The following is a 26659-nucleotide window of genomic DNA, read 5'->3' on the forward strand; positions in this document are numbered from 1 at the left end:
GGCTACATCACTGCAGGATTGCTGCAAACTATCTCACAGCCTTTATACGGAAACAGCACCGCGGCTACAGACTCCACCTCTGAAACTTATGTCAGCTGCTAAATTTAGCCTCCTGCAAATATGCATCAATTCCATCCCTGCAATAAATCACCCTGCTTTGCTCCTGGGATGAGCCTGATGTGCTTCAGAAGGACCACACTGGGTGTGTCCCACAGCCTTCCCCACCAGGGTGATGTTTGTAGTTAGAAGAGGCAAAGAAACACCTGAGGCACCTTTTTTCAGGAGAAATTTTGGTTATATTTTTCAGTTTGGTGTCTCTGAGCCACCCCAAAGGGGTGAAAAACCCCAGCTTTGGAACCAATAAGGTCACTGGAGGGATGAATTTGTCTCAAACGTTTCGTTTTGCTGAAATCCTCATTGCTAAATATATTCTGAATGGAGGGAAACGGCTTAGGGAGGGTTTAGAGAGATCAGCAACTTAAAGTCCTGTTATTTTGCAGCTTAACTTCTAAATCAAGCAAAAAATGCCAGACTGGACAGTCTTGAACCCTGGGTTTGCAGGTATTCAAGTTATACAGCTTTGCAAGAACTTTTATGTCCCTATTTATCTACTTAATTCCTGAAGCTTTTTTATTATTACTATATTTACTTTATCATAATATTTATCTACCAGGAAGTACTAGGTTCTCCCATGTGAAATTTGAATATTTTTATATTTCTCCTGTGGCTTACATAATTTAGGGATCCCATCAAGGCCAGACCCAGCAGCATTGGGAAGAGCTGCTCATGTTGAAATCAGGAATGAGATCTTACCTTTCACTTAACATTATTGGAATTTAGTGATTTTTAGTGCAGGGAAAGGTTCCCTGCCCATGGCAAGGGGTTGGAATAAGAAGGTCTTTAAAGTCCCTTCCAAACCAAACCATTCTGGGATTCTCTGAAATCTGAACTGATTGCAGTGACAAACCCACTTCACCCCACTTTCTGTGTGTGAAATTAGATTTACTCTCACCAATAATTTACTTTTTCTGCCTTGTTTCCTCCATGTCCGTGGGCACTGAGCAAGTGCCAAAGGCAGTTTTATAAAACTACTCCCAATCCCGGTTTTTAAGAGACACTTCCACGATCATCAACTGTTGAGCAGCTGCCAGGATGGAATTGTTCTCAGAGCCACCAGTAACAGCTCTGGATAATGGGAAATCGATTCTGTCTCTTGGCTGGGAGGATGTGCTCTGCCCAGGAAGTGTTCCCCAGCTCCTGCAAAGGGTTTGTCTGGAGAGAGATGGAGAGCAAAATCCCTTTGGACTGGCCCTATTCAATCCTTGGCCAGAAAGGGGAGCTGTAGAATTAGGGAATGAAGATAAGGAGAGCAAAATGCTCCATCAGATGTTTTGAAATAACAGCCAGAAAGGGAGAAGTGTCTGAGAGTGCAGCAGAGCTCGTGGGCAAGGAAAGAAGGAAACATGGATTAAAGCAGAGGGTTAGCAGCCAGCACCCCTGAGCTTTATTGCCAGCTCAGTGTGACGTGGAACCACCACTGTGCTACTCCCAGACCCCAGAATTGGGGTCATATCCCAACCCCCCTCCCCAATGGGCAATAAAATCCGTGGTGGTGAGCGAGGCCCTGCGCTGACATCGCTCCTGTGCTGCTTGGAGTGGCTGGAAGATGCTGGAGATGGATAAGGAATGAGTGAACATTAGGTCAGGATGTGCATTAATAATTAATGCTATTGTTATTAATGATTTACAATGGATTTCATCAAGCACATCTATTGCTGCATCTCCCCACTCTCACACCTTTTGTGCAGCAATATCGATGGCAGAGCATCCCTCCCAACTCATGGAAGAAAGGCATCAAAAAATGAGCTTTTAGAGTAAAAAGAAACCTCTAATTTCAAGATAATCTATTTCCTAATGTATTTTTCTCCATCATAGACAGGATTGTGAAATACATTTTCATTTCTTTCCTATTTCTGCAGTGAAGGGGAGGTTAGTCCCAATACCTAATTAAAATGTTGGGCCACCAAATAAACCCAAAGCAATTGCTTGCAACAGATGGGATTTCCTTTGTTGCTGTCTCTGGATGATTAACGAGGAGGAGAGAGACAAGAAAGCAGAACTGAAAAAAAACAAAAAAAGAAAAAAAAAAGAAAAGAGAAAAGAGAAAAAAAAAATAAAAGCAGCAAGCTGTATTTTATTTACAACATGAATATCATAGGATTGACAATTCCTAGCATCCTGAACAGCAGAAAAAGAATCAGGCAGGCAGGGAAGGAGCCGGGGCTGGGCGCTGGGGTTCCTGGACACTGATCACAGAGCCTCAATATTCAAGCACTTTGGGATCCTTTTGCCATCTCCTTCTGTTTCTCTCCCTGCTGGCTAGGATCAGGTTGGACCAAAGGTGCTGGAAAAATCAGAGGTATAAGAAAGGAAACACATAAGGGTAAATCCAGGTGAGGTGTCCGTGTTTGAGATTTGGGAAGGTCAATGTTTAACCCGGCTTTTAAAACCCCAACAGACTGTCATGGACAGAGCGAAATGGGAAGCTGTTCCTGCTCCACGGAAGGTGTCCCTGCCCATGCCGGGGGTGGAACGAGATGGGCTGTGAGGTCCCTCCCAAACTGGACCATTTCGTGAGTCTGTGGTTTTTTTATTGCAACATTTTCACTGTTCAGCACTGAAATTTCGTCTTAACCCTCCCTCCCTGTTTCTTCTGGAGAACAAGGAGGTAAATATGTGTCAGGAGGGATTGAGCTGCAGCTGGTATTGCCTTGAGGGCAGAGCTGATTCCTTGGATCCCTTCTGAACCCTTTCTTCTGCCACACCTATTGCATCTACCTGCTCCTTCCAGCCCGGGAAGGATGTTCTGACCAAACATCCCAGCGCCTGGTGAGGCTGATGGGATCACTCCAGGAGTGTGGAGATCCACACACTCGGATCCCACCAGCCCCATCCCTGCTCCATGCTCTGAGCCTGGCACTGCTTGCAGTGACAAATATCTCCCACCCCTATTTCTTTACACCGTGCAACGTGTCCTCAGCTGCTTCCTGAGAGGACAGGAGCTGTTTGTCATCCCTGCAGGGATTCTGTCATCCCTGACACACTCAAACTGTGGCACGTTCACGCTCTGACTCTGTCGCGACAGTAACCGACAGCACGACGTGGGATAATCACACCTATTTTTTTAAGCAAACTCAGCTCAAAGCCACCACAGATTTCCTGTGCCTTAAAACACTTATTTTCCCTTATAAGGAAATGCACAATTGCAGATTGTCACTGAACAGAAGATGGGAGTTAAGCAGCGTGGGTCGGGTGGCTCCTTGCAGGATCCAAACTCTCACACAAACACTCATTTCTATCCCTCTCTATTTCTGCAGAACTGCTGTTTTACCAGCAAAATTTCAACAGAGTTCACTTCTACGTATTTTTTTTTCAGTGAAAGGGTTTCCAAGTTGATGTCATTCTCCTGAAAGGCTTATTCAGTGAAGTCACATTGCAGGAGAAAAAGAACTTAGAGAAAATAATGCTGCTTTTTTATAGTTAAAATAAAATTACATTGGCTCACCCAGTGCCTGGAGAGACAGAGGCAAATAATCCCACATGGCAGTGGGAGTTAGCATCCTATGGACACTGCTGCACTGAACTGCTGTGAGAAGCAATAAATTACACTTCTTCCTACACAGGAATCCGACAAAACAAATCTTTCTCCAAAACCGTGTCACTGCACGAAGGGCTTTGAACCAACACCTGATTTCCGTCCCGGCTCCTTAGCCCGGAGCACATCCCGTCTGTCACCCGGCCATTCTCGGCAATTATTTCCCAACCGCGGCCGTGCTCCCACCTCCCCTCCCCACCAGCCCTGGAACAGCGACCTCCAGGACCCCCCAGCCCCACGACAGAGCCAGGATCCCTCACTCCTCACCTTTTCTGGGCGCTGGTGCCGCTGCCGTCCCCTCCGACGCCTTGGGCTTTTCGAAGGTTTTCTTGGCGTCGGCAACTTTAAGCACATTCTCATCCTCCTGACTCTTCCTCCCCTTCCGCTCCTGCTCCTCCGAGCCCCCTCCTCCCTCAGCCCTGCCTCCAGGGAGCAGCTCCGTGCCCGCCGCTGCCCGCTGCTCCCTGCCAGGCTTGGCCTCGTCGCCGAGGGGTTCCAGCAGCGCCTCCGTCAGCGCCACAGCCTTGCTCATACTCAGAGCCAGGCACTCCTTGCTGTGGGTCCTGACAGGAGGGGCCGGGGGGGTTCTTTTCGGGATGTAGGAATCGAGTTCATCAGCTTCACCTCCGAGCTGCTCCCTGCTTCCCTGGAGCTGGCTGCTGCTCTGTCTCGAAAGCTTCCCGGTGTCTCTGGCCACCGAGGGATAATTTGTGACCGCAGGCACAATTCTCTCGAGGCTCTTCGCTACCTGCTTGTCTAGCTTGGGCTTCCTGGCCGGATCCTCCTCGCCGAGCTGGCCGTTCTGGCATAAGTCGAAGCTCCATGCCCGCCTCAGGCTCTCGGCTGCCCTGCTGCTGTCCCTGGGGATGTAGGAGACAGGTGTCACTGCCTCGTGTTTGCTCTGCAGGATGTAATCCATGAGGATGGCGTTGCGCTCGAAGCTGTCGGACCTGACGGGCACCGTGGGCTTGTTGCCTTCCGAGGGGCCCTTGGGGCTCACTTTGGTCACTTGCCTGCTCTCCACGCTGCTTTCCGAGTCCGAGCGGCTCATCTGCCTCCTCAGCACTCTTTCCAAGGAGTTGAGCCTGCTGAGGCTCGGACTTGCCACCTTCCCATCCCCTGCGTAGCCTTCCTCAATCAAGAGTACAGTGTCCTCTGTCTCTTCCCATTCCTCCTCAGTTTCCGTTTCTGCCTCCTGGATGAGGCGCCGGTACTCGCTCTCCTCCAGCCTGTAGACCACCGGCCTCACCGTCCTGCCCGTGCCCACCCGCCTGGGCACCACCTCCAGCTCGTACACCTTCGGAGGGGCTTCTCCCTCCTGCCCTTTCCTGCACCCCTTGGAAATGGGATGCTCTTCCACGCACAGGTCTCCCGCCAGCCCCCGCTGCCCTCTCTGCCCGCTGCTGCTCATCTCTGACCTCTTGGCAGAGCCCCCGGTGTCGCTCCGGAGGTCGGGGAGCTCCCCCCGCTCCCGGCTGTGTCCCAGGCCCTCCTGGCTGAGCTGCAGCAGTGGATAATCCTCACAGGTCCCTGCGGAGTCTCCCCGGGAAGCTGGGCAGTCTCTCCCCCTCGCCTTACTTGTGTCATCCCGTAAATATCCACAGTACTGCCAGGTGGAGGTTTCCATGGCTGGGAGCTCTGTCACCGTAATTCCTGGTTCCAAGTGCTTTGGGACTGGCCAGCCAAGATTTTTCCCACCTTGGGTCTCGGCAGGCTTTCAGCACCGCCTTCTCCAGGCTCCGCTCTGGGAGACGGCGGCACTTGGAAGCGTCGGAGCCTGGGTCATGTGAATCAGCGTTCCTTGGCCGCATGGCCAGCGGACAGGAACATCCCGTTGGCACGATGGAGCTGTGCTCTGCAGCTCCTGACACCACACCCGGCACAGCTGATGCCCCGCTGGTCCCTACCCACACACATCCCACCTGGATAACTGGAAAAGCCCCCTCTGGCTGCTCATTTGCTGGTCCATGGCACTTCACAGTCAGGACGTGCTTCCCATCTGCATCCTTCTCCTGTGATTCTCCTCTTTCCCCAACCTGCTCCAGCAACAGCTCCCCACAGTCCTGTGCAGCAATCCTGGCTTCCCTCCTATTTCACTGCTTCCAGAGGGATTTACTGCTGGGCTGTCTGGGCAGGATCACCTCCGTCAGCTCCTCCGAGGATTTCACGGAGCGATGGAAACCCACATCCATGCCCCTGGCACTCTTCCCTCCTCCCTGCCCCGCGCCAGTCGGACGCAGAGCGGCTCCCCCAGCGCTCCTTCCTTGGAAGCAGCGCTCAGCCTTGGGCTGCGTCCCAGAGTTTGGGGGAGAGATGCCGCCTGGACAGAGTGCGGGGCAGAGCCGGAGCGGCTGGAATGATCTGTGGGAATACGTTATAGTGAAGGGAATTGCTGTGACAGAGAACGGCTGCCCGAGATAAACACAGGAGCCCGACAGCAGCCTCAGATATGACTTTCCCTGCGGGGACTCCGAAACACAACTTATCAAAAATCCCTATTAACGCGCTGGGCATTTCTCTAAATAACCCCCCGAGCAGAACGCTCCTCACTTTGGAGAACCCTCCGGAAGGCAGTGGAGCCGGAGAGCTGGAGAGCTCTAATCCATTTGTACACAGCTGGGATGCTTGGCATTGCAGCGAGCCGCAGCTCCCAGCCCAGCTCCCAGCCCAGCCGCTGCCCCAGCGCTTTGCCTTTTATGGTTCCCAGAGCCGGGAAGCATCCCGAGGCAGGATGCAGGAAAACACCTAGATCATCCCAAAAGGGATGCTTGAACAGGCACCTCTGCAGTGTCGGGCCTGAGTTACCCCAGTGTCACCCGAAGAGCTGCAAACAGCCCCCAGGACCTGCCCACTGCATCCCCTGATATTCCATGGGGCTGGAAAATCCCGCAGGGGCTCATCCAGAGCCCTCAAGGACCCAGGCAGCCTCTGAGCACTAACACACAGCACGGGTGACACCTGGACCACAGTCATGATGCCACCACCTCATCCCGTGTCCCATGTCAGGAATGAATCCTGGCCCCTGCAGAGGGGAAGGAGCGAGGGATGAGGTTTATCCCAGCCCTTATCCACCCAAGACAGCCAGGCCCCTCGCTGGGACAGCTCTCTATCTCTGTCTCTAGTGCACATTGCAGAGCTGCTCTGCAGAGACAAAACCCCATTTGTTTCCACTGGAAGTCGTAAATCCCAGCCGAGGCTGCCCAGAGCAAACACAACCAATTCCCAGCGGGATCGGGGCTCCTGCTGCTCCTGCCAACACCAGCAGCAGGAGAACCTGGCAGCAGCAGTCCTGAGAGGTAGAGAAATGCTGAGCAAGATGTGCTGGCAGGTGCTGAGTGAGGAATTTCACAGCCAAGCCACCTCCCCTGTGGGATGAACTCACTCAACTTTGCCACCGTGACCCAATCAATAATTCCAGGTGTTCCCCTTGAGCCCTCATGGCAAAGCCAAATTCCTCCTGGGCCTCTCACAAACCCTCATAATTTGGGGATATTTTGGTGGTTTGGGCTTGTCTGGTGTGAGAATTTCAGAGCCCAGGGTTGGTGTGGAAGGGGCACAGCCAGGTCATTGGACCTGCCCTGGGCATTGTGTCCCGTGTTCCAGGGAGCTGCTCAGAGCTCTGACACAGCACCAACGCAGCTCTGCTCCTGAACCCTCTGCATAAAAGGAAATGGCAGCTGCTGCAGCGTCGCTGCTGTTCTGTCCTTCAAACACAGGGAGGAAGAGACTTTTAGGGAATACACACCGAGGATGGAGCCAACCTGACCAGCACTGCAGCTCGGCCTGTGCCTGCTGCAGGAGCCATCTCCTCTGGCCTTGGCAGCTTCTGCTTAGAAAAATATTTACATTTCCACCTTTCCAGAGGCCAGTGTGGCTGTTCCAGCTGCAGCCCAGTGGGAATGGACATGGAGGCATCATCCCAGGGCTGCAGGCAGCTGGAGAACCACTGCCAGACAGCGGCTTCTCCTCTGCCAATGTGCAAGTGCAGCCACAGCCCTTGGAGTCCTTCCTGGGGCTTCTCTGTGAGCTACAACCACCCTCACCCTCCTGCCAAACCTCATCTTTTCACCTAAAACCACCATTGAAGTACCTGCTCACCACCCAGCTCCACATGGAAGTGGGAAACACTGGCAGGGAACCATCCTCTCATCAGAGGATCCTTGAGGAGATTGGCTCAGGAGCACCTGCAGCTCCTCCATGGGGGAGAGGCGAGGGGCCCAGCTGGACCCTACACCTTCCCACCATCCCAATTCCCAGCCTGAGGGCACTCAGTGCCAGACTGCCCCTGCCCACAGCAGCTCCAGGCTCAGGCATCTCCTCTGGCCAGCGAGGCTATAAATAAACCCTCCCTGGTCGCCAGAGAGAATTTGTGTTGCTCCAGATGTTGCCTGGTTTTGCCATGGCAACATCACAACAGGATGTAACATTCAGCTGTAAGGAACAGCTCTGAAAAGGACCAATTTCCAATCCTAACAAGAACAAAAAAAGAGCCAGGGACTCACCAGCAGCCTGGGCACATTCTGGCCATTCCACAGTTGCTTCTTGTGGTTCCTCATATCCAACGATTCCCACCCACCTCTGGAGCTGGGAATGGCTCTGTGGGGAGGCTCTGTTTTTGGGAAGCTGAGCTGAGCAGGGAGCGACATCTCCCTCAACCCAGCCACGGGATGGTTAGATTAGCCAACAGCAAACTGACCCCAAAACAGTGTTGGCCCAGGGACAGCCTGTGCCCCAAGACCTCAAACAACAGTGGGAAGCTATTCTTCCCAGTCCAGAGCTCCGGGGCTCCCAGCTCTGTTGTAGCCCTGCACTGGAGAGAGTTCTCCTGGGGTGTACAAGCACCACACAGCCCCTGGCTCCTGCTGCTTTCCTTCCTGTGCCATGGTGTCAGCACATCTGGGAAACCCCAGGGAGCCCTTGTCACTCAGCCAAGTGCTCCATGCCAGGGTCCTGGATCAGGGCAGGGACAGATCCAGTTCCAGCTCCTGGTGCCTCAGCTCCTGCGGCAGCACCTGCCCAGGCCGTGGCAGAGCTGCTCCCACACCTGGCGATGCAGATGATTTTCCCAGCCAGGGAGCTGCTGTCCACACTGAGTCCCTGTGGGAGCTCCTGGGCTTCCACACCTGGGATGTGGCTATTCTGAGAAGACCACCACAGGTCTGTGGGAATTCCACAGCCCACGTTGCTGTGGCAGCACCAAGCCCTTCTCCCAGCCAGGATTTTCCAGGCTCAGCAGGGTGCAGATGTCTCTTCAGGGCTTGTTCCCTTGGCCAGGCTGATCCTCCCCACACCTCCAAACAAAGCTACAAAACTCATTTGTAAAAGGAAAAAAAAAAAGTTTATTTTTTTACTCACAAGAAGCACGTAAAATATCCAGGACATTTTTACAAACAAAAGTAAAAAAAAAAAAGTGCATGATGCATCCCCTCCCGTGGGCGTACAGTACAAAAATCCTGCCGATTTCAATATAAAACTGGGATTAAGAGATACCATGGAATAAAGGAACGTTGTTATGAAGTACAGCAATGCACAGAACAGCTACACGTCACTCACCCTCCCTCCTCACGGACTGACCGGGACTCGGTGACACTGCCGAGCCAAACCCCACTGGCACGGGAAGAGCCCCCTGGAGCTCGGGCACTGCTGCCACACGGAGCCATACCACCTGGACTGGGAATAAGGTGCCGGCTTGTGCATTTCAGGATTTCCGGCAGGACGGGACAGGGTTTGGATCTGCCGAGCAAAGCGTGGTCAGCGATGGGATGTGTCCCTGCACACCCCGCCCGCGTTGCGGCAGCGATGCATAGATAAACGGGGACACCGGAGCAGCCACCGGCACCTCGGCTGTCACGGAGCCCTTTGGTTCTGCCATGCCCAGAGCTGAGGGAAGCGGTGGCAGGTGAGCAGCGCCGAGCTCGGCGGGGACAGGAGGGCAGGACAGGAGGAGGGACGGTCTCACTGCCACCGCAAACACCAAAAGCACCAAAAACTCCCCAGAGAACAGCAAACAGCAGAGTCGAACAGCTCAGCAGATACACAGTGTTTGTAAACTATGAGTAAGGCACTCCATCGTAAGGACACATACGACACGTGGGGAGGACGAGCACATCAACCTTGTCATGCAACAAACCCGGCGGGACGGGGCAGGTTTGGCTACAAACCCCTGGGAATGGCACAGCTCCCACCAAACCTCGCGTGTATCCTGACCACGCAGGGAGGGAGCCTTGAGCCCAGAGAGAAGCCTGGGGTCGATCCAGCCAGAGTCAAGTGGGAGCAGCAGCAGGGAAGGCAGAGGATGCTGAGCTGAGCCCCGGAATGCAGCAGGTTGGACCCAGCAGAACTCGGCAGGCACTCGAGAAACAGGAAGGAAATCAGATCTTTGCTTGTATCATCGGTTCACAGAATTTTTGGAATTCATTCAAATCCATCCCCAGCACCACTTTCTGATAGGAAGGGTCGGCAGCACACAGAGAAAAATAACCCAGTGGGTGTCCCCAGTAAGCTAAGGGTGACGGTGGAATTGTGCTGGGATCACTGTGGGTGGCAGAGGTTCCCAGGCAGGGGACACAGAGGTGTCCCAGGTGCTGCTCTGAGCCCTGCGGCACCCAACAGCCCCAGGGCCTCCCATCTGCCCCTTCCCAAATCCAAATCTGGGTGCAGAGGAGAATAAAGATGATCCAAACACACGGAATGAGCCTGGTCATGGCTCATGGGGTTTCATCCTGCACTTCCTCAGCCCAACCAAGCAGAAGTTCCTGCACAACTTCCCTCCCGGAGCAGCTTTTGCTCCACACCAGCTCTCCCAGGTGGAACAAGTGCACATCAAATTTAGACTCCTTCAGGAGGGACAATTATTCACTGATTGCTTGTCCCTACAATTCCTCACACAAGTGAAACATGCAGGATCTTATGCTTAAGGGAAAAAAGGGAACTCCAGGCATTTAGGGCAGGAAAACACACATCTCCCTTCCTTGAGACACTGGGTTTTCAATCAATACAGTTCAGACCAGCTGCTGCAGCCTGGCTCTGCCCCACCTCAAAGAGGGGAGTTGCAAGAAAGCTTTTCCATGGAGATTTTGAAATGTGGGAATGCTCACACTCATAGCCTCACAGCCACAGAGCCAGGGTGAGAAAATCCACCTGTTTAACCCCCTAAATCTGCTTCAAAAGATCACCCAAGGGCACAGGGCCTCAGATGGGACTGGGGAGCACCAGGGCTGGAAGCACATTCCCTGCTCACTTCCCAAGCTCTTCCCTCTGGACTCAGCCAGGGCTCACCAGGGCTCACCAGGGAGCAGCTCTCGACCAGGCTGGCTGCCAAAAACATTCACAGCAAACCAGCATTCCCTATGGAATGGGTGCACTCCTGTGATCCAAACACCAGCCCTGGCAGGAGGAGGTAACACTGGACTGAGAGCACGGAAAGTCCCTGGCTGCCCCCTTTTCCTCCAATGTCCCTCTCCTCGGAGTGTGTCTGCATTTCTGTCCAACTGCTCCCCCTGAGCAGGACTGATGTGGCTCTCACAGCCCTGGGGGGTCTGGGACAGCCTGGCTCCTGCTCCAGGGCCACCCAGGCTCCTGACACCTACCATAAATAACACCCAGGATTCCAGCAGCAGCTCCCCGGGCTGCCAGCGAACCCAGGACACAGGGACTGTCCTACAAAACCAACAGCACAACCACAAAAGACACTCTGTCACCAACTGGGACTCCAGGAGAGCCACCTCTCCTCAGCCACCTCGTGTCACCCAGAGCCCAATGACAGAGGGCCCCCAGCACAGGATCCACAACACTAACACAGCTTCACATCACGAGGGTCCACGGGCAACCACTGGCCAGGCTCTGTCAGCACTGGGACAACACAGACCACGACGACAGCAAAACACCCCAAGAACACAACACCTGTGACAGCCACACAGCCAGGGTGACATCAGGTCACAGTGTCCCCACAGACTCAGCACTATGTCACCTCCCAGCCACGGCCTGGGGAAGCCTCTGTGTCCACACTCTTCCAGGCCTTTACAGCTAATACTAAGGGAATTCCTTCGAACAACAGCAAGAATTCTGGGAAAAGCCTTTTGAATAAAAGCCCCAAACAACAAACCAGGATGAAAAGCCAGCAAGAACAGAGGTAGTGTGCATGTCACCATTTTAAGGATTTTCCACAAGTGCTCTGTTTAAATAGAGACTTGTGTTTGTTCTGTAAAAAAAAGTAATGAATAATTATTTTGAGTCTTTGAAACAGAGTATTTCAGCATTTTAGATATAGATAGATAGAGATACAAATATCTATCCATAACCACACACAAATCCACGATATTACACTTGGCAAACAGTACTAGGAAGAGCATCCTGCAGGACAACAGGTAAGTCACACACCAAGTCCTCCTCTAAGCCATGCAACACATTTTATTTCCCTTGTGCCCTTCACCATGACCCATTGTGGCTCTTTCCTCCTCTCTCGGAGCACAGGGAGGGGACAAGGAGGTGGCACCACATGAGCTGCTGCAAGTTAGATGATAAAACAGCACTGGTGCAATGAATAAATGCTGTAAACCCCCCCAAATCCAGCCCCCTCCTCCCCCTGCAAGCAATCAACTCTTGCTCATCCAAAGCGTGTTCTTCAAGTTGCCACCCAGCAGCTTCACCCCTGGTTTGGAGGTGCTGTCCGCACTCCTCAGCGGGGGCTCACAGAGCCCGGAGCACTCGCTGGACACAGCCTCCTTGGAGTCCGTGATGGTGGACACGTCCACGTCACTCGACAAGTCCTCGGAGGACAAGTTAAGACATCCCAGCTTGGCGAGGGAATTGGACCTTTTCAGGGGGGAGGACACGGTGAGGCCGGCCAGGCGCAGCCTGGTCTCGATCTCCTGCGTGCGCTGCTTCACCAGCCCGGGTTTGCCTCGCACGCTGTGGATGCTGTCGCTGCTGGAGCTCCGTGTCAGGTTGGAGCTGCGGGAAGACGAGGGGGTGTAGCAGATGGTCTTCAGGAAGTCCTTGGTGAAGCTGCTCGTGTGCTCCAGGCGGCACCAGCTCGGCGTGGAGGTTTTCTGGGAGATCCCCTCCAAGGTGCGCTTCACCCCCAGCTTCTCCACGTCGTTCTCTGCATCTCCGGCCACCAGCGGGGCTGACGCCAGGAGAGGCACGAGGCCGGGGTGGGACATCAAATCCTCGCTTTCCTCCACGATGCTGGAGTCGACCCTGCCCAGGGGGCTGTCCCGGAGCAGCGCCGAGGCGTCTGAGGGAAGGCTCTTGAGGCGCTCCAGCTCTTTGGTGTGCTTCCTGACCAATCCTGCTTTCTGCAGCTGGAGCAGCGATTCCTGGTGCTGCATCAAGTAACTGTTGGCGCTCGGCTTTTCCAAGTCTTTGCTGAACAACAGGTACTTCACGTCCTTGGTAGGTCTGGGGTCCTTTCTGGCCAGAGACTCTTCCCTCACCACTTCTGCTGGAAGGAGGCTCCTGTCACAGTGGGAGTTTCTCCTGGGCAGCAGAGTTTTTTCAGGTGTTTTTGGTGCATCTTTCCCTCTCTCCAAAAGGCCGCAGTGTTGATCAAGTGACCTGCACGTGCCAACATCCAAAGTCCCGGCTCCTGGCGCCAGAGGAAGCGGAGCCTCGTTGTGTTTAGTTCTGCCAGGCTCCTCGGGGTGTGCCCTGCTGGGCAGGTGCTCCATCAGGTGGGAATGCAGGTGGGGCAGGAGGGGAGGCTGGGTGCAGATGGTGCTGCTGCGCCGCGCGGTGCCAGCGCTGAGCCTCTCGCACTGCTCCCCAAAGGAGTCGGGCGATAATCCAGCTGAGGAATACATGCAGTCAGTGCAGGACTGATAGGAAGGCTTCACCTTGCTCAGGATCCCAAACACGGCATCGTGCTGCAGGAAAGAAAACAGGTACAGATCAGTGAGCACAGAACAGACACCAGCACAGCCCACAAGGTGTGGAACAGCCAAAGATACCTGGAACAAAGCCCATTTCCACCTCAGGCCCTGCAGCAGCAACTAAAGCCATGTGCCTTTCCAGCAGACAGTGTCTCCAAGGGATACCTACCGTGCCAAGCGAGGGTCATGCAAGTGAGCTGCCCACAGCACTTTACAGGGCACTCACTGGGCACTCTCTGGCATCTACATCCACAGCTCGGGCAAGCAAAGCCCTGGTCAGAAGCGCTTCAAAAGGGGAGAAGCTCATCATGGAATGAAAGGCTTTTTCCAAGTCAAATGAAACTGGGCTATGAGGATGAGAAGAGCAGTTTCACTTGCAGCAGAGTCAGCCATGCCAATCACCTCCATCTCACCTCCATACGCACCTCAAAATCCTCTGGGCAACTCCTTTTGCTGTTGTTGTTGTTCAAGTTCTCCCTATTGAGCCTGCTCTCCTCCTTGTGCATGGACAAACGCCGCTTCCACTTCTCCATGGGATTTTCCTCCCTGACACCATCCTCCCCTGGCTCCCCAAGGACCATCCTTCCCTTCCTGGGGCTGAAGTCCAGTTTCTTCTTCACCTCCTTCTCGCAGAAGCCACCCAGCTCTGCCAGCGGCTCTGCTCTTTCCAGGGCCTTTCCCGTCTCCAGCAGCCTCCCCTGGGATGGTGCAGCTGGAGGCTGTCCCACCAGGGCCTCCCGCTCCAGCTGCTCCATGTGGAAGAAGCCCTCCCTGTCCCCGGGGATCTTGTTCTCCAGCAGTGTGTCCGAGAGGCGGCGGAAGCAGTAATCGAAGCCCATGGACACGTCGGAGCCGCCGCGGTTGTCCAGGTAGGTAGACTGGGAAGGCATGTCCAGGTCAGCCAGGCGGTTTTCCAGGTCAATGTCCAAGCTCTCCAGTAAGAAGTCTCCTGATCCTGTGGTGCCGTCAGTGTTCTGGGGCAGGTTGCTCTCTGCTTGCTGCTTCCAGAGTTTATTGTGGCGCTGCTTGCTGGGAGAGACAAGGACACAAATGACTGTCCTGCAACTGCAGGATGCCCAGTGCCAGGAGTTTCCATCCCTCTCCACAGCACAGAACCCAACAGCACAGACCTGAGATCCCACTTGGACAAACCACCTTCAGCATTGGGATTTTTTCACCCCACCTGCCCATTCCAGAGCAGAAGACCCCAAACTGACCCTTCTGCACGTCCCATGGCACAGCTCCTGCTGAACCAGGGGACAGCATTCCCTCCTCTTCCCTTAGTACATAAATACTACAGCCCTTGCAGTGACAGCCCTGGGACTGGCACAGAACCACAAACACTTTGCCTCCGGCATGGCCTGAGCTCAGTTCTGCCTCATAAAACAAGAACAAAGCACTGGCTGCTGAGAAATCCAAAAGTGCTTCCCAAGCATGGAGAAAGCCTCACTGAATTACACCAGAGCAGCTCTCCCAGCTAATTTCCATGCAGGGAGCCTGGCATAGGGGAGGTTTAGGAAAACCACTATTAACCCAGTATTCTGCCTGTGCCCTTCTAAAGGGACCCTCCAGGCTACAGCCCCTCATGCTTCTGTGGGCACAACACCAACAGAGCCCCACGGAGACCCATCAATCCTCTGTGATGTTATCCACAATCAGCTCCTTTCCTTCCCACTCATCCCGAGCCTTACCTGGCATCCAAAATGCCCTCGTACTCCAGCAGCTGCCGCATGAAGCCGGCGTTGGGCCGCGCGATGCTGCGCTTCTGCTTCACGTAGTTGTAGGCTTTTTCCAGGGACCAGCCAAACTCCTTCATGGCATAGGCGATGACTGTGGATGCAGAGCGGCTCACGCCCATCTTGCAGTGCACCAGGCACTTGGAGTGGTTCTTCCTGGAGGAAAAACAAAAATAAATCTCCTGTTGCTGGTTCTGGGTCTATTACGGCTTCTATTACTCCCTGCTCCTGCACCACAGCTCTGGAGGGGAGGAATGCTTTGGATTATGTGGGCCAGGAGAAGAAACCCTCTCCAGAAATGCTGAGAGCTAGAGAAGGGCAGCCTCATTCATTTCAGAGACCATCATGATGCCTCCTGCTTCCATCCAAGTGTTTGGATGCAGGGATCAGTGGGAAAAGGCTGAGTGCAAAGGCCCAGCAGGGTTTGACAGGCTCTGTCTGCAGAGCTGGGACAGCTCCAACACAGACATGTGCTGGAGCAGCTCCAGAACTTCTCCAGAAGAGGAAACATCCTCATTTCCTTTCGGAAGCAAAATAAAGTAGCAATAAAAATGCAGGGCTAGGAACAGGTTAATGCCAGTCCAGGAAGGGACAGGGCATGAGGGAGTTCCAGGGACATGGAATGATGATCCCAAGGACCTGCAGCTCATGTGGCTTCAGGAGGGCCCAGGATGAGACACAGAGAGCTGGGATGTGTCCTCCCCCAGAGCCAGGTGTCCCAGCACTCACTTGGCCTTGTTGATGAAGTGATAAGCCTCATTCCAGTGTGCCAGCAGGTCTGTGGTCTCCTCGTCGTACACCCTGATGTTGTGATATGCAAACAGGCCTGGGAAGAAGTTATCGATTTCCCGCGTGACGTTCAGGATGTAGTCAATGCTGTGGGAACAAGGAGAGACATCCCTGAGCCACCATGGTCATCAAATAGAACCCAGGAATCACCATTTCCAGCTGCAGGTTTTAGCTGCAAACTCATCCCTTCCCCTTCTTTCTGACCCAGACCATGAGAGAGCCACATGTTATCTCTCGATTCCTGCCAAATATCACAGCAGGGATAACAATGTACCAAAAATGAATGTTCAGGTTGATTTATCACCTCCTATCACTCAGGCAAATCAAGGACACAGGATATTTGTCTCAGAATTTGTCCAGCTTTGCCTTTGGACACTGCATGTCCCAATGCAGGACATAATCATTAACACCCTGCTTGATTCCCTTGTCCCAAGATGTGCAGACATCTGCTCCCAAGTACTCCAAAAGAAACATTTTCAGCTGTGCTGTTGAGCAATAATTTCAGTTCCTCACATCAAGGCTGGTGCAGGCCTTGAGCAAGCAGCAAATATTTATAAGCAGAATTCTCCCTGATCCAAAGAAGTGTGGCAGGAGATGGAGCCAAGCAGCACCGTGGTGATGGGAGAGACACTGGAGCTGCTTGTCCAGGCAGGTGAGGAGGAGTTTGCTTATCCACAGGCAGCTCTGCTCCACCTGGATGGAGGTTCTTCCTTAGTTCTGTAACCTTTGCTCCTCTGCAGCCTGCAGGAATTCACACCTGGCACAACACTTGGCACACTGGGAGATGGAGATTCTGATGGACCTCACAAATGACAGATTTTGCTGTTTTCTGGTAATAAAAGTGAAGTTGGAGAAATTTCTCCAGGGAGCTGCTGGTGGGAAGTTACCCCATGGCTGATAATGGACCCCAAATCATCCCTAGAGCCTACAAATGTCCTCTCCAGAGTCCTGGGGGCATTGCAGGAACACAGTTGAGGGTTTGGAGGGTGGGAGGTGCAGTACTCACCCTGAGCCCTGCAGCTCCTCCAGGTTGGAAGCGTTCCACTCGGAGCCCTGCAACAGCCACAGATTCACATTTCCAAGAGACCCCAAAACAGCCCTTTTTCCTAAGGTTCTGCAATCCCCCAGCTCCAGCCATCCTCCTGAGCTGACTGAAATGTTGGAAACAGCCTCTGAGACAGGAATGTGGCATGGACAGATAGCCTGTCCTGAGCAGGCAGGGACCTGTTGAAGAGGGACAAGGGCCCAACTCACCTACAGAATTAATTCTAGGCTGACTGAGCTCATCCCAAATCACTGCCCCTGGCCACACTGGATTTTTAAACACACGAAGAAATAGTGCAGGGAAACAAAGTGATTATACTTGTGATCCCAGACATGCCATAGATGAGAAGAGAGGCAAATCCTGAAAGCTCTGGGGGTGGCTACACCTTGGATTCCCCCCAGACCTTCACAAGAGAAAGGTTAAAACTGTTAAAAAGCAGGTTTTGCCCTCAAACACGAGCACTTCCTCTGACACTCCCCAGAACAACAACAAAAAGACCCAACGGGCACAAAGTGCTCATCTCTGGGAAGTCTTTGTTCCAGAGGCAGAGCCTGGTTTTGCCTGGAGTACCATCTAGTGGCAAAGAATTGGACACAGCACATCCCAGCCCTCCCGGAGCTCCTGACACTCACCAGGTATAAATGATCAAAAATCAGGGATGGTTTGTCCATCTGTCCCAGGATTAGCAGCATTTCATTGTCTATAAACTCCTTGAATTCCTTCAAGTTGCAGTTCATGTGTTTCTCCAGCTCGTTCCTGATCTGCAGAGCAAAGACAAAGGATGGCACTGGAATCTTGGTATCCAACAGAAACATCTGTGGGCACTTCCCTGCAGAACTCTTCATTAGAAACAGCAATGGAGACTTTTTGGAGACAATGAATTTCACTATGTGGCATCTCTGCAAGTATTCCTGAATGGTTTGTTTGGGAAGGGACCTTAAAGCTCATCTCATTCCATACCTTCCATCCCAGCCCCTCTCCACCCTCCCAGGCAAGGAATCCTTCCCAATATCCTATCTATCCCTGCCCTCTGGCAGTTTAAAATCCCTGTTCCTTGCCCTGGCATCCTAAACCCCCAAACTAAAAAGGTGTAAATAAAGCTTCAGTTAACATCTGAGAGACAAACAAAATAAAATATTTTGGACTACCCGCTCCTTAAAAATAATAATTTGAGAGATAAAAACCAAGAGCTTGTCTGCAGCAGGAGTGAGGAACACGTCCACAGACAGACACATTCTCAGCTTCCTCCTACCACTTGCATGTTAATAATCTCCCTTAAAAACCAAAAACCCACCCCAAAAAGAACTATTTCCACTCTGAACACGTCTGCACTGTGGGTGGATGGATTACACCAGCCTGGGGGATGGATCCAAATGAGCTTTGGCCTTGATTTGTGATTTTCCATCCACACACTCACCACCAAAATGCTCTCTGAAAGGTCCCCTGACATTTGTCCAGGAAAAAAAAAGGGAAAGAAAACCTTAAAACTTGACTTGAAAGTCACATAGTTATTACTGGGGTAATGAAAGACAGTTCTGATGCTGGGATTATCCTGATTTCTCAGGAGAGAGCAGAGCCCTGACAGAACAGCTGGAATGCACATTCCAAAGCCAGTGACACCCAGGCATAGAGTGCCTGCTCACCACTCTCTGGAGAGGGAGTCTAGAAGGAAGAATAAGAGTGAGAATTTTTATATTTACCTCCTTGGAAGTCACATTTTCCAGGTCTTTGCTGGTCATGATGCTCCGGAGCTTGGCTTTGATGAGTCGCTCGGTTCGTTCCCTTTCTGTAGGCCTGGGAAGGAACAGGGAAAGGAGAGGATGATTCCAGGCTGGCAGCACATGCACAGCACTGAGGAGTTGAGTGGGGGGAAAAGGCTTGTGTTAAAGGGAATTTTTATGAGAATCATGGAAAAAAAAAAAAAAGCAGATTGTTGGTTCTCATATGCTTTATCACAACCTAAAGATTAACGTCTAATTATTTCACACAAATTCTCTTTTGCAACCCCAGAAATGAACCAGGGCAGGAAGAACTGGGAGAAGGGAAGATTCCCTTCACAAGCCAAGCAAATTTTCCAAATAAAATCCAGCACTGACTTGTCAACAAAGAGGGCTGGGGAGTCGGGCCGGGTGGACTCCAGGTCCTGCATGGCATTCCACTCGTTGATGCAGCTCTGGTCTGAGCTGATGCAGCTCTCGTAGTAGGTGGCCCAAACCAAGGCCACCCCCCCTGGGAAGTAGTTGTACCTCCTGGCAACTTCACAGGCTTTGTGGAGGATCTGTAAAGCAGACCTGCAGGGTGGGAGAAGAGATTTGGGCAGCTGTGAGCAGACAGAGCAGGATCGGGGAGAATTTCACAGAGAAGAAGTGATTTTCAGCATTAGTTGTTGCAGTTTTGCTCTTTGAAAGCGGCAGATTTATGGTATTAGAGCTCAAAGAGGCACAAACTGCACCTTGGGGGCTGCTCACAGCAGGGCCAAGGCAGAGGCTGAAATCTTCTCCTAATTAACAGGGAAGAAGGAGGCACAAGTCGCTCTGGGATCTAATCATTAACCAACTTGTACAGCCAAAGGAAGATAAAGAACAGGGACAATTTTCCAACCACCTCCAGCAAGGAGCCTGATGCATATTTACCAGCATTCCTGGCCCCTGACAGGCTCCAGGGACAAGGCCCAGATTGGGTCATTTGTTTTTGCAAAACCTAACATTACTTTTGCCTTCCTTCCCTCCTCAATTTTTCCTTTCTTTAAGGCTGAAGTTGTCCTGAACACAACAACCACATCCAAGGCTGGCAACAGGAGGGGCCAAATTCAAAACCAACAGGAACAGGAGTTTTATTTATTTATTTCTGTACCAAATCATCCCTAGCACAACATCCTTCTCCACATCTGTACCTCTTCCCTCTGGGATTCTGCAGGGACAGGGATCTCTCCAGGCTCCAAGGGGAGCCAGCACACTGCCCAGGCACAGGGAGATGCAGTTCCATGTGGAGCAGCCTTTTCAGGGAGGAATTTGCTGGCTTAACCACTGCTGACTCAGCCACCTCTGCTTCAGGGGTTTGGAATCCCTGCACAGGGAGGGGTGGCAGGAGCTGAAAGGTGAAGAGGCACCTAGGGCTGCAGGAACCCCAGGAATGAGGCAGGAACACAGGGAATGCCATAGCTTGGCAATGGGCTCTGAACCTCCTCCATCAGCCAGTGAGAGAAACACGCAGAGAGAGGAAATTCTGGGCTTGCAGCTCTAGGAATTCAAGTTCATCTTTCATATTTATTCATCTCCCTGGTGCCACTTCCCCCATGCTGGAGAACACAGAGCTGCTCTGAAGCAGCAGATCCTGGTTTCAGATCAGGATTCCCACAGCCCATCTGCTGGCACAGGGAAGCAGACCTGTGCTGCAGCTCACTAAATACCCATTGTGGAGAAGGCTAAAATGCAGCTGATCATGTTTTTAAATGTACTGTCAGAAAGAAGAGTCTCCCCCTGAGCCCAGCCCCTCACATACCACATGGCTTGCACCGACACAGGCTTGAAGATGTGCATCCTCCCTGCAGTGCTCACGCTGAAGCCACTGATGGAGAGAGGGAAAATCAAATCAAAAACTGCATTTCTCTGCACCCCAACCTGCTCTCTACAAACACCCACTGCACTGGGGAGCTCATAGGCCAGAAGAATCAGGATGAGAATTTTTATCACCAGTTTTCTGACCTCCCAAGCAAGAATGGCAAGAGGCTGCCAGGAATTGGGAGCTCCAGCCCTCAGTGGGGTTTCAGAGCATTCCCTGGAACCACAGATCCCACTGAGCAGTGTGAGGGCAGCAAGACAAGAACTCACTGTCTGAATAAGAGGACTCTGCAGCCATGAATCCAAAATGGGCACTTCATTTGCAAGGTGATGGAGAATCTCTCCTAGAGCAGCCCCCAGGTAGGGAAGGACATTCACATTTATCCTTTTAATGTGGTTTCTTACCCATCCCCATCCAGATGGATTTTAGTATCACTCCACAGGCGAAGAACCATTCCTATAGTGCAGCTTTTACTGGAAGAGAGATGGTGAGACAGGATGTTAAATATAGGCCACGATGTGGTCATGCCAATAGCCTAAATTATTAATACTCTTTAATTTTTAAAATCCTCAAGCCTTGCTCGAGTAATCCCCAGTAATATTTTAGGCCATCAAATAAAACTGAAGGCTGGAGTCTGAAGGTCTGACAAGGTGATAACTCATGGTGATTGCTCCCTGGGACACTGGCTGGTGGAACAAATGAAAATGGATTTTAGGGGTTTATCTGACCCAAAAGAACACTTCCAGTTCAGGCAGGCAATCTGGCATGAAAACCCTGCTATAATGACAGCCAGGAACTTCCAGCAGTAAATATTTAAGATATTCAGGTTTTAAAGGAAATTGGGATGCAGACAGCAACAGAAATCCATCTTTCCTCTTGTCCCACATCAATAATCACCAGGAGCAAATTATTTCAAGGTTGTTTCAGAGTGGAGGTGACACAGCAAACTTTCACTGCTGTGGCACACCAAGGGAATGCCACATGGGAATTTCCTTCCTGACACTAACAACAGGAATTTCAGAGCAGAACAGAGGCAGCATCAAAGCTGATGACAATAATCTTATGAGAAATGCACAGCTGGGAGCTTCTCTACACATCCCTCTGCTGTGCAAAGCTTCCCCTTCCCACCTTCCAGGGGAAACCACCACTAAGGTTTTCCAGAATTAAACCAAACTCACAGTGGCTGCACCAGCAGGACAGGGCAGCTTGTTAAATCCTGAGAGAGCACACACAACAGCCTGGCAGCTCCAGCCTCTGACTCCAGCTCTGCCAAACCAGCCCTGTCTCCCAGAGCCAAGAGCTTTTCTGCCTTGGTTTACTCACCAGAACTGGAATAATCTGAGAGAGGCTGTGATAACAAAATATTTCACTTGCTTTTCCAAATACTGTGTGCTCTTATCAGTCAGACAAAAGGAACAGCTCGTTGCTGACACAGTTGTTTGTTGGTTTTGGAGCTGCTTTTGCAGTATTGTTTTTTGACGTTATTTGGCAATTCAGCTACTCCCCAAAAGCAGCTCCATTGCATCATTCCATCAACACACTGGAGTCTGGGGGAGAGAATGAGCTCTGGTTTTGCAAATGTGTCTGCAAGAGCATTTTGCAGGGAGCAGGCAGCAAACTAGCACTGGTGAGGTGGATGCCATGGGCCTGGATTCCATGGAGACTGAGAACTTTCTGGAATAAAAATGTCAGAAAACTCAAACCCCGTGTCCTTTCTCTTGCTGAAATCTGCAGATGGACATAACCAACTGCTCGGGGACAGCTCTGTACTGCCAGAGAACCCATCCTGCCTGCTTCCCAGCTCAGACCTACCTCTCCTTGCTGGAGAAGTCCACTCCCAGCAGGATGTTCTCCTCGGTGTCCTGCCGGCCGCTGCTGTACACCACCACCATGTAGCGCACGCGGTCAGTCCACACGCTCTCCAAACGAACAGCCTGCAAACCACCTCTGCCTCAGCGGTGCTGCCACTGCTGCATGGCACTTGTAAAGCTTCAGGCATGCCCAAAAGCTTTGTTTAGTATGGAAGACACAGCAAGGCTTGTTGCCATTTTGGTGAGGGGGAGATTAGCTGAGAGTTCCTCAGTTTGGGGAAACACTACAAAACCCAAAGGTTTGTTCTGCAAGTTTCAAGCAGGAAGTGTAAAAACATTGGTTATGCACTGAACTGAAGACAAGCAGGCTCAGAGGATTCTCTCACTCCTAAGCCTTCACTGAAATAGATTAATCCTGCAGGAGGCAGAACTGGCATCGACTTCTCTGTAGAGGAGTGACTTTTACAGCAGATTTTTATCTGCAGATTTCTTCAAAAGAAAGCCCAGCCCAGTTGATGCAATTTCAAGGCTGACTTAAAAGTGTCCAAGAGCATCAGCAAGGTCCTGTCTCTCCTCCTGTATTAGTGTTTATCAGCTGGCTGGAAAATTAAATCTAACAAAACAACACATTTCAGGCAGAGCAGTTCCCTGACCCAGCTCATTACCTGGACACAAGGACGAGGGAAAAAGGAGTGGTCAGGAAAATTGGGTAGGGCTGGAAATCAGCACAGAGTTAAGGCAGCTCTGAAATCTACGCTTTGCTGATGCTTTTCCTGCTCTTCTACAGGTCTGCTGCAAACACTTCTAACAGAAATAAGAGCAGGAAAATGCACCTGTCCTTACCAGTTTGATTCTGTCCTCACAGCGAAGGAGGTTGATCATCACCTGGAGGTGCTGGGGCAAGTCACCTGCATAGAAAGCAGAGCAAACATCACAAAGGGGCTCTTGCTGTACTGGGAATCAGCAGAGTCATGATCCTTAAAGAGATTGGACGTTTCTAAGTCAAAAAATACCATTTAAGGGAGGCTAGTTAATGTTGCTGTACCAGAGAACTCTGACAGCAGTGAGACTCTTGGATGGGCATTCCCTAGATGTGTGAGAACCCAATCTTATGGCATTTGGAAGCCACCAAATCTATTGACACCACCTGTGCCTCACACAAGTGAGGATCCTCTTCCTATCACAGCACCTCAGAGAGGACAGAAAGGTTTGGCCATGAGAACAGGTGAGGAAGAAGAGGAGGAAAAACTCTGATTAAAAAAAATGGGAACAAAGAAAGAAAAGAACAACTTTGAGCTGTGAATCACCCTCAGCATGGTGGGATCAGCCCCACTGCCCTACAGAGGGTGTGACTGAGCATGAGTGACTCCCAGGAGGATGAGCTGCAGGAATAGCCTGGTTTGGGTGATGGAGCCCTTCTGTCTCCAAGTTCTGCTCACCCACCAAGTCCCAAGTCTAGTCAGTGGGTACATTTCTGTTTGGGGAAAGCAGACAAAAGGAACAAGGAATCTACAGGAAAACAAACCAAGTTCCCATCTAATAACTCAGTAATGCACTCATAAGTTTCCATGCGAGATAAAATTCCTTCCGTAGGCTGTTTGCTGGGTATGTGGAATTGCTGACAGTTAAAGAAACCCAAAGCCAAGCTTGGCATTCAAACACCCCCTTTGTGCCTGGAGTGTTTGCTAAGCAGCACCACACAGTACCACACTGTGCCTTTCCCACAGGCTCCTGCTCTCAAAATGCCCCAAAATCCCAGTTCTTCTTGCCCAGTAACCACCTATTCCCACATTGCCAAAGGCAGAAAGTATAAAACATTAGGGAAGCAGAATCCACTTCCCTGAATGCCCTTATCTGCTTCTAAATCTGTATGTACACTCACCATACCACTCCCTACCATTTCTTCCCACCAGTTTGGCAACTGGAAGGGACTGGGGGAAGCAGGACAGTCTGTTCTTAAACCATGATAAACTCCTACAGATTATGGTGAGCTGACAGGAAAGGGGGTTTTCCTGAAACCAGGATATGAGGAGCTAAGAAATGTACTTCTATTCAGACACCCAAATCCTGATCAAACATCCCTTACTCTGACCAGGAACATCCAAACAAAACCAGCAACAGGAAGTTTCAAAGCAAAAAGTTCCAAGCTTCAGATTAATGGAGGCTGGGAGAGCCCTGGGAGAATTGTCCACAAAAAAGAATCCACAACTGTCCAAGGGGTGCTGAGCCCTGTGACTCAGCCCAGCCACTTTTCCTCCCCACAGGCCAAAGGGGAGGCAAAGATTAAATCACTGAAGCACAAGTGACATTTCCTCATCTGTGGCTGGGGAAAAAAGGGAGAGATATTCCACACAGCTCTTCTGGCTCCACAGGCTTCCCTGCCTAAAGAGAGCCATGCAAAATGCCATGAGTTCCATAGAGAATAAGTTTCTATTCCAGTCACAGTTCCAAGAGAATGATAAAAGTTTAAACCAAAACTCAATGATCCCAATAAAATACTCATTAATTGGAATGCAGGCTGAAAGCCTAGGTTTGTTCAGCAGGTTGTACAAGACCCACCAGGACAATTTGGGGAGTCACCCACCCGTGTCATCAGCCTGTCCCTTTGGATGGGAGGGGAAAAGGATCTCCAGAGGTGATTGAATTCATTACCTGCATGTTTGTGGGGATGCTGGAGGCTTCGCTGGCCCTGGGAGCTGTTTCCTTGCTGTAAGAAAAGTGCTGCACCTTTCACCATGAAAAAGCTCTCGCTGAGGCTGGAAAAAAAAACACACAGGAATCAACTGAAAGGAAAGAGCAGCAAAATGTGCACATCTGGGGAAGGAAGGGCTTTCCTCACTGAAATAGTAGGATTTTGCTACAGCCACTTGCACAGCATGCCTCTAGGATTATTCATGGATTATTCATCTGTCATTTTCCACCACTGTTTTATTACTTGGCCCCTGCAGGAGATACTTGCCTGAGCTGTCATGGGCTGGAAATGACTTTATCACTTGATTATGGAATTCTGCAACTTAAAAGAGGCAGAGGGTTGGACTTGTTACAGGCTGAGACCTGCAGTGGAGTGGAGAGCAGGTTCCGAGTCAATCACTTCCTGCTGATTCCAGCTCTTGACATTTCTTTGGAATGCAAAAACAAGAACCTGAGACTTTGAATTTCGGAAATGGTTCAGAAGCAGCTTTGGCCAGAAGCAGTGATGTTTCATTTCCCACATGGCTGAAAATCCCTGTCTCCTGAGACACCTTTCAGCTGCACAGGAATTGCTTAGGATGTGTTTCCTCCACTCCCAAAGCAGCACAAGAGCCATTTGTTGCTCCAAAGCCCAATTTTCTGCCGCCCCACACTCCCAGCCATAGATCACCATTAATTACTGTCTGCATCTACCAAACAGAAATACTCCATTATGAGACTGTGCTACACAGGAGTTACTTATGCTCCAGCAAATGATCCCACTGGAGTCACTACTCCCAGCACTCATCTATTCCATATTTTACTCATGGTCTTTGTCTTGGAGCGGGAGTGAGCGTTAGTGCTCCCAATGCTCTGTTCTACCTCAGCATTTTTGTGAGGGCAGACATAAAATTCATGTCATTTCACATTTTCCAATCTCTAAGAACACAGCCCAAGTTCCCAGGCAAAGCTTCCTCCTCTTTCAACTGAATTTCAAGAATTCCCCAGAAAAATCTGGATCAGGTTTAAATTCAAGATTTCAGTTGCTTTTACAAAATGAACGCAAAAATTTTTGCTTGAATTCCAGGCTTTGCAAGATCAATAAAACAAACAGGAGAACCACACTCTAATTCCAACAATTCTCCACGTCCATTCCCACAGGATTCCAGCACTCCCTCCTCACCTCACTGGCTGTGTCTGAGCAGGAGCTGTGTGGGGTTTGCTGCACCATCTGAGCTCAGCCTGGCTCGGGATAATGGCATCCAAATGGGAATGTGGCTCCTTCCAGGAGCCAGCCAGGAAGAGCCTTGTTTCCTTCTCACCCCAGACCTCACAGGAAAGCGTTAAAAAAGGCCAGAAGTGACACAAAGGCAGCGACCCCCACACGATGTATGGGATATTCAGCAGCTCACAAGAGGCAGGGAATGCTGAGATCATGCACAAGGAGATAATTCACAGCATTCCCATCCTGAGAAATTGGCAAAAAATTTCTTTGGGAAAGCAAAAAGATATCCTGAAAT

General features: G+C 51.2%; 2 protein-coding genes across 3 annotated transcripts in view; both read right to left on the reverse strand.

Annotated features, from left to right (window-relative positions):
• CORO1C (coronin 1C) overlaps positions 1 to 5297 on the reverse strand; it is a 46975-nt gene extending 41678 nt beyond the window's left edge. Inside the window, exon 1 of the mRNA XM_085075616.1 lies at positions 3923 to 5297. Coding sequence (XP_084931742.1) covers positions 3923 to 5282 — 1360 coding nt within the window. The 5' untranslated portion in view covers positions 5283 to 5297. The remainder of the gene's footprint in view (positions 1 to 3922) is intronic.
• A 3673-nt stretch (positions 5298 to 8970) lies between these two features.
• The window catches only part of SSH1 (slingshot protein phosphatase 1), a 32179-nt gene continuing 14490 nt past the window's right edge, over positions 8971 to 26659 (reverse strand). For both annotated transcript variants that reach the window (XM_085075625.1, XM_085075626.1), the window contains 13 exons: positions 25122 to 25225; positions 23313 to 23377; positions 22471 to 22592; positions 21063 to 21131; positions 20599 to 20664; positions 19194 to 19388; positions 18798 to 18891; positions 17730 to 17858; positions 17059 to 17105; positions 15993 to 16139; positions 15219 to 15419; positions 13953 to 14556; positions 8971 to 13521 (listed from right to left, as the gene is read on the reverse strand). In XM_085075625.1, coding sequence (XP_084931751.1) covers positions 12250 to 13521; positions 13953 to 14556; positions 15219 to 15419; positions 15993 to 16139; positions 17059 to 17105; positions 17730 to 17858; positions 18798 to 18891; positions 19194 to 19388; positions 20599 to 20664; positions 21063 to 21131; positions 22471 to 22592; positions 23313 to 23377; positions 25122 to 25225 — 3115 coding nt within the window. In that variant the 3' untranslated portion in view covers positions 8971 to 12249. The remainder of the gene's footprint in view (positions 13522 to 13952; positions 14557 to 15218; positions 15420 to 15992; positions 16140 to 17058; positions 17106 to 17729; positions 17859 to 18797; positions 18892 to 19193; positions 19389 to 20598; positions 20665 to 21062; positions 21132 to 22470; positions 22593 to 23312; positions 23378 to 25121; positions 25226 to 26659) is intronic.

This window comes from Lichenostomus cassidix, chromosome 15 (assembly GCF_008360975.1).
Source record: "Lichenostomus cassidix isolate B80296 chromosome 15, HeHo_3.0, whole genome shotgun sequence".
Classification (NCBI taxonomy): domain Eukaryota; kingdom Metazoa; phylum Chordata; class Aves; order Passeriformes; family Meliphagidae; genus Lichenostomus; species Lichenostomus cassidix.